Source organism: Megascapheus bottae, chromosome 11 (genome assembly GCF_031878675.1).
Source record: "Megascapheus bottae isolate mThoBot1 chromosome 11, mThoBot2.hap1, whole genome shotgun sequence".
In the NCBI taxonomy this organism is placed as follows: domain Eukaryota; kingdom Metazoa; phylum Chordata; class Mammalia; order Rodentia; family Geomyidae; genus Megascapheus; species Megascapheus bottae.
The window spans coordinates 38,800,987-38,808,274 of NC_143519.1; the positions used below are offsets into that span (position 1 = coordinate 38,800,987).

Here is a 7,288-nt window from a genome sequence, read left to right on the forward strand (position 1 = left end):
TCCCTCATAGTTAGGATTAAAGGTGAGTCACTAGCTAGGTTCATTGCATTTTTTCATTCATCAATTTGTTTCCTTTAATTCATAATCATTTGGTAACTTAAATATATTATTAAATTTAAAAAAATGTCAACTTTTGGGGCCGGGAGTTTGGCCTAGTGGTTAAAGTGCTTGCCTAGCATGCATGAAGACCCGGGTTCGATTCCTCAGTACTACATACATAGAAAAAAGCTGGAAGTGGTGCTGAGGCTCAAGTGGTAGAGCTCTAGCGTTGAGAAAGTCCAAGGACAGTGCTCAGGCCCTGAGCTCAAGCCCAGGACTGGCAAAAAAAAAAAAAAAAAAAGTCAACTTTTCCTTTGTTCTGAGTTTGTTGCTAATTTGCACTTTTTTCCTTGATTATTGGGCCTGGGTGCTGTCCCTGAGTTCTTCAGCTCAAGGCTGCCACCCTACCCCTTGAGCCAAACTCCACTTCCCTTTTCTAGAGGTTAACTGGAGATAAGAATCTCAGGGTCTTAGTCCAGTGCAGTGGGTCACTCTGTAATCCTAGCTGAGACTCTTATCTCCAGTTAATCTCTAGAAAACTGGGAAGTGGAGCTTGGCTCAATGGTAGGGCAATAGCCTTGAGATGAAGAGCTCAGGGACAGGGCCCTGGGTGAGTTCAAGCCCCATGACCCACAAGGAAAAAAAAAAGTCTCAAGGTTTTTAGTGCCCTTTAGTGCCTGGACTGGCTTTGAACCGCAATCCTCAGATCTTAGCCTTCTGATTAGCTAGGATTACAGACGAAGCCACTGTTCCCAGTTTGCACATCTTTTTGATGGTGAAAGTGTATTTCCTTAGTTCTGTTTTAGAAATGACATAATGGTGCTTTTACTTAAAAGAACACTTGAGCAATGTATCTTGTGAAAAAAGCAAATTCCAAATAATAGAGGTGCTCTTAGGATTTTGATGTAAGTGTTCTTATCAGGAATGTGTGGACGGGTGTTGCTATACCCTTAAAATTACCAAAATATTAACAATTCTTTTCTTGGGGAATGATTTAAAAGCTATCATCATATTCCCTTTTATGATTCAGGAACAGAAAAACAGTATTGTTCAATTAAAGAGATAACATCGTTTAATCCTAAGCATTTGTTTACAAAATCAAATTCTATCCTTTTGAAAATTCTGATGCTACCTTTTTGTTTTTGCCAGCCCTAGGCTTGAGCACTGTCCTTGGACTTTCTCGAGGCTAGAACTCTACACTTGAGCCACAGCACCACTTCTGGCTTTTTTCTATGTATGTGTGCTGAGGAATTAAACCCCGGGTCTTCCTGCATGCTGGGCAAACACTCTACCACTAGGCCAAACTCTCAGTCCCATGATGCTACTTGTTTTGAGACTGGGTCTTGCTGTGTAGCCCAAAGGACAGACTAAAATTCAGGAGCTTCCTGTTATAGCCTCCTAAGTGCTGGGATGGCACTACTTTGCTTCCACTTATAAATTGAATTTGAAGTCAGGCTCATGGTGTAATCCTACTTTGAATTCAAAGCCAGCTTGGGCAGTAAAGTCTGTGAGACTCCCTGTAAACCAGTAAAATGCTAGACTTGGAGGTATGAGGTTCAAATGGTAGAACACCAGCCAAGAGCAAAAAAATGCTACATTAGAACAGAAAGCCTGGAGTGCACTTATGTATGTAAAATTATGTTTCTAGTACTTCAAACTGTAAGCACACAACTACAAAGGATTAAGGCAATTAGAAGTCATACTGAACATTTACTAAAAGATGTAGGAACGAAATGGAAAGCTGAAGGAGCTTTCATGTCATGAAAGGATTTCAGTATCATTAGTTGTCCTACTGAACAGTATGAGATTTATAAACATTTAGAAGAATCACTGAATTAGGAGTCCAAAAATCTGGAGTTTAATATCAGCTTTATTTGTAACTAACCATGTACAAATCACTTATCTACAAAATAATAGCAAACGACTACTCTCTAGGTCACAAATATGTTACAAAACCAAAATCCTTCCCAAGGAACACTCAGTGTAAATCAGGAGTTTAGTATTATTTAGCAAAAGCTTCAACACAAAGGTTAAGACTGACAAAGTGGAGAATGTCTACTTTACATATCAGCAGCAGACCATAATTGTGCAGATGGATTGGTAGATATAAGTGTTGTCATGTTTCAACCTTATAGAACCAAGTTATCAATAGAAGTTAATGGTTAAGAAAAAGTTGGCCCCCCAAAAATACCACTAAAAAAATGACTTTCTATGTGAAGAAGTGTTTACATGTCTGATATCAAGCAGAACAAAATTTGGCCTGAAGCCACTATAGCACACTCACTCTTACACAACATGAACTGCTAGGTAGGGCAGGCATTTTATTTCTATAGAAATAAAGTTAATTCAAATGACTTGTAGATTCTTCAAACAGCCAGTCAAACTGACAGATAAATAGTTATTTGTGGAATGTCTATTTTATCTTTTTCCTTTGTTTTTCACCCCAAAATTCACTGCTCCCTCACAAAGCATTCTCTTCCCTATCCTAGACTAGACTGTTCTCTACCAGAGGGTAAGATATGGTCACATTCTCTCACTAGAGAAACACTGAGGATTAATTTAGCATGGTAATGAACAAAACTCAGGAAGGTAGTTCTAAGAGGATATAGAAAACTTTACACCATAAACATTTCTATATTTACACCATTTACCATGTATTTGCAGTGTGACCACCTTATGTACCAATAAAACCTTCAAAGGTAAGCACCTATATTTTCCTGTATTTAACAATGTCAGTGTGGAGTGATTGACTCTATTTCTGGACTTTCCCTTATATATGGTGACAGAAACAAAGACTTGTATAATTCACAGAGAAACACAAAATAGACATAAATATCATAATAAAATAAACATAATAACATTACTCACAGAAATAGTTCCAAATGAACACACTTTCACTACTGGCTCCAAATGCCATCAACAAATTATGTTCTTAACTGTCAACTTTTAATACAAAAATACCTTCAAGCTGATAATCAGAATTATCTACGCTGACTTACAAAACTGACAGTATTCAAATACTACACAAAAACAGTTCAATACACAGCTTAAATTTTTAAAGTTCACTGCTGGCACTTGGTTTGAGAGTTGATAAACACTGTAACCACTCATCACAGTAAAATATTGTTTTTAGCTTATACATACTTTTAAAACCAATATTACCTCACAAAAAGAAAAGAATAAGTCAGTTCCACTGCTGAGAAATCCTCCAGATGGAACACTACAACTATACAGCCAAAATGTTTGAGGGAAGCAAACCAACGTTTTAGGATAAGACATGACTAATGGATAGAAATTTACATTACTCATATATCTCCAAGGGAAAAAAAGGGGGAGGGGGTTTACTGAGGCAACAAAGCATATACCAGATACCGATAAAAAATATGAATTTACAAAACAAGTTACCTTTTGGTTTAGAAGGGTATTTGCTGACACTAACAGATTTTTTTTCAAGGTAGAAACTGGTCAGTTCACAAATATGAATTTTTATATTTCCAAAATAAAAGCCGAAATTCTTCAGTCAAATCCTGATTTATTAAAAAAAAATTCGTACCTTCTAAGGCCAGACCATACTACACATTATCAAAAAATGTAATCACTATCAAGTAGCCTTAATACATATGCACAGTTGTTTCTCTGCTGAAAGGAAACTAAACTTTAACAAACTTTCTTTAACTTAGAATACTAAAAGTGTAAATCTACTACGTTCATTATTCTGAAGGAATTCATATACCTTCAAAATCCAACCAATTTCCAGTAGTTTTATATAAACCAAACAAAAAAATTATGTAAACCAAATAAAAATATTAACTTAAAACTAAATTAGGACAATCAAATATAAACATACTGAATCAAAGCAAAAAAATATCAAATATCCTAACTAATTATTTGATTCACTTTTGCATATTTTAATTCTGGATTTCTAGTACAGTAAATAGTTGGTTTCAGGGACTTTAATTTTGTAGTATTTCAAATAATTAACCCTTTCTAAACCAAATCTGTAATCCTAATCACCCTTTTGTTTTCAGGAAAAAAGATATCTTTTAAAGATACATTCCACATAGTAAAGAAACATCTTAGTTTTTCAAAATATTTACAAAGAACCCTGCTGATCTGGTGCATTTCGCTGAGGTGCTACCTGCACCCAGACTTCATCATCAGAAAACGAACTTGAACTTCCTGACTCAGAGTCCAGCTCACTGAATCCATCTAAGTCCCACTCAGTACTGGATTCGCTCCTTGCATCATCTTCCTCAGTAATGAAACTCTGCCCAGGTTCAAGGCAGGAAGGATAAACACGAGCACAGAGGCAAATAAAGCCAGAGTCAAACTGCAAAAGGCCTAACATGGTACCTATATTAATCCACTGGTCTTCCCTAGTATCATACTCATACACTGTCACTCGGTTCTTTTTCCACTGTGGGGTGGTAGAAGTGATGAGCAGCAACTTTTGGTCGTGATTGACAATTTGGTAGTTGTGAGTCTCTGAGTCTAAGGGAATGTTACTGATCCTTCTCCATTCTCCCCTGGCTGGGTTGTAGACCTTCATTACTGGGATGTCGCAGATACAATAGATCTCATCTTTAAAGACACAGGCTTCCTGAAAGTCACTTCGCTTAAGAGATGCGCAATTTAACCACATATTATGGCTGGGATCGTAGCAGAGCATACGCTTACTGTTGACAGCATAAAGATAGTTCTGAACTACGATTAGTTCAAAGGAATAAAATGAGTGAGGTACAGGAGCCACGAGTGCCCACTGGTTTCTCTGAACACTGTAGCATTCCACTTCCTTCAGTTTGACTCCAGTAATAGGGTCTCGTCCACCCAAGATGTAAATGTAGCCATTCAGATAGGCCACATCCATGCCCTCACGACACAAGAGGCGGTCAGCCAGTTGCTGCCAACTATTTTGGGCTGGTTTATACACCCAGAGGTCTTTCCTGGGTTGGGCAGCTAGATAGATGTCATGGTCTGGAGAGACACAGACAGCTGAGGACGTGATAGTCTTCGTGTGTGCCGAGCTAGTCAGAGGTGAAGGCATTGTGTAAATGTCACCGGAGTATGGGTCATAGCAGAGAAAGGGATCTCTGGGATGACCAAAGAAGATCACCATTTCCTTGGCACACATTCCCAGCCTCTGGGGTGGCTTTTCTGCCACAGATACAACAACAGAGCTGCTGCTGCTGCTGCTACTGCTGTTGCCGCTACTGCTGCCTCCACCGCTGACTGGCTTTGACCCCAGAGACTTGTACAGCATATCCCCACAGTGCATCTGAAGAGCCCCTTCAATAACGTCCAGGCAGTACTTCTTCACAATGGGCTTGGTCAGCAGCCCTTCCAGGTAGTCCCGGTCGTCTTCAGTGAAGTGAGCCCAGCGCACACACTTCAAGACCTCGGCAGCACTGGGACCTCGCTCTTTGGGCGCGGCCTCCAGCCACTGCACGGCCACGTGACAAACGGTCCGCTCGCTCTCGATGTCCAGGCTATCCAGGCGCAGGACGGCCAGCAGCTGGGCCAGGGTGAGGTCTGCCAGCGTCTCCTCACGGATGGCGCCCATCCTGCTGAGCTGCTTGAAGTTGTGCGCGATGAAGGACTGGGCCTGGGCCCGCAGCTTGTGATGGTCGAAGGCGTCGGCGAACTTGAGGATGGGGGTGCAGTTGGCCAGGTCCAGGCGGCGAGCCAGGAAGGAGGCGCAGGCCTCGCGCACGTACTCCAGCTGCAGCATGTCGGAGGCGGCGTACAGCCGCTGCACATTGGCCTCGCTGAGGGACACGCGGCCCGTGTAGCAGTAGTCCACCAGCACCTCGAAGGACTCGGCGTCCACGTCGTGGATGGTCACGCTGGCCTGCTGGCTCTCGTACATGCCGCCCGTGAACATGCTCTTGAAGTAGGGGCAGGCGGCGGCCAGCACGTTGCGGTTGCAGGAGAAGAGGCGGCCGGTGCCGGGCCCGCTGCCGGGCGTCACCACCTCGATGGTCACGTCGCACAGCAGCTGCGCGTCGTAGAAGGCCTTGAGCTGCGCCAGCAGGGCCGCCGAGTGCGCCGCGTCCTTCAGCTCCTCGGGGCCCGTGAAGAAGGCCGACACCGAGGGCTTGGAGATCCTCTTGGGCCGCCTCCCGCCGCGGGGGCTGGCGAGGCGGCGGGAGCGCGGGGCGTCTTCCCGGGCCTGCATGGTGGAGATGGCGGCCGGGCGCGGAGGGGGAGAGCGGGAGCAGCGGCGGCGGCGGCGGCGGCGGCGGTGGGCAACCGGCTCCTCCTCACCCTTCCCTCGGCGTCGTCCTGGAACAGACTGCGAAACACACTGCCCTGACTTAACTCGGCCCTTCGTCGCGGTACCGCCTCCCTTTATCGCGCAGGCTGTCTGACTCACCGTTTACGTTCCGCGCCCTTTCTCCGACTCAGCTCTCCCTCATCCGACCGCTGGCTGCCGCCTCGAGCCGCCCGCTGCTGTGCTGGCGAAGCCGGTAGACGGCCGGACGAACTACCGCTCCCAGGATAACTTTCGCGCCGCGAGGAATGATGGGATCCTCCGCACTTCCTGACCAAGACTGGTGGGACCGACGCCGCCTTGCACGTCGGGAATTGTAGTTCACGTAAGGTTGCTAGGTTTCCAGTCAAGCGCTTATTCCCCTCCCCCTCCCTCTTTGATCATAAAAGAGCCTGGGCTTTGAAACGGTTTTTATTATTCATTGATTACGTTACTTCACTCTGTAAACTTCCAATTTCTTAAAAAGAGGACGACAGTATTTCACAGATGTGTGAGGATAAAGTAACGAATACTACAGAGGACGCTTTGATATTTTTTACTAGAATAATACGCTAGACTGTACCCAGATTTAAAGTCAATAATTGCTTTACTCCGAAATAGCCAAAAATGAGCGTCTAGTAATCTGAAACCGTATTACTACTACTAATAATCGTGTAATTTTCTATAATGTATTTTGTATAAAGTATAATGTATTTGCATCTTAAAGGCCATTAACAGTCTTCTCAATATGAATTAAGGAACCATTAGAAAGTCTTCTGAGGACTAGGTTAAACTACTAGAAAAGAGCCATCATGGATGCCATCAAGTACCACAAAAATCAGTGGTTTGATTTTATCAATTAATCAAAATTTTACTTCTGGGGAGCAAGAATGTTTTCATTTAGATCAGAGTTTTTTCAAGTTCTCATACTTTTTTTGTTAAGTAGAAGAAGCCAGTTTGTAGTGTATGACCATTACATGAAGTTGCAAAACACTACAA

The 7,288-nt window shown here is 43.1% G+C and overlaps 1 protein-coding gene across 1 annotated transcript; it reads right to left on the bottom strand.

The window, feature by feature from the left end:
- Positions 1–2,374: 2,374 nt before the first annotated feature.
- Positions 2,375–6,619, bottom strand: LOC150056915 (kelch repeat and BTB domain-containing protein 7). Its single transcript, XM_090342074.1, has 2 exons — positions 6,413–6,619; positions 2,375–6,331 (listed from the first exon to the last, which is right to left on the bottom strand). The coding sequence occupies exon 2, from the start codon at positions 6,212–6,214 to the stop codon at positions 4,133–4,135; it is 2,082 nt and encodes a 693-aa protein (XP_090198200.1). The 5' UTR covers positions 6,215–6,331; positions 6,413–6,619; the 3' UTR covers positions 2,375–4,132.
- Positions 6,620–7,288: the final 669 nt, after the last annotated feature.

What these genes read in the sequence shown, in the direction of transcription:
- LOC150056915 (XM_090342074.1), bottom strand. Translation starts at nt 6,214, where the DNA reads ATGCAGGCCCGGGAAGACGCCCCGCGCTCCCGCCGCCTCGCCAGCCCC.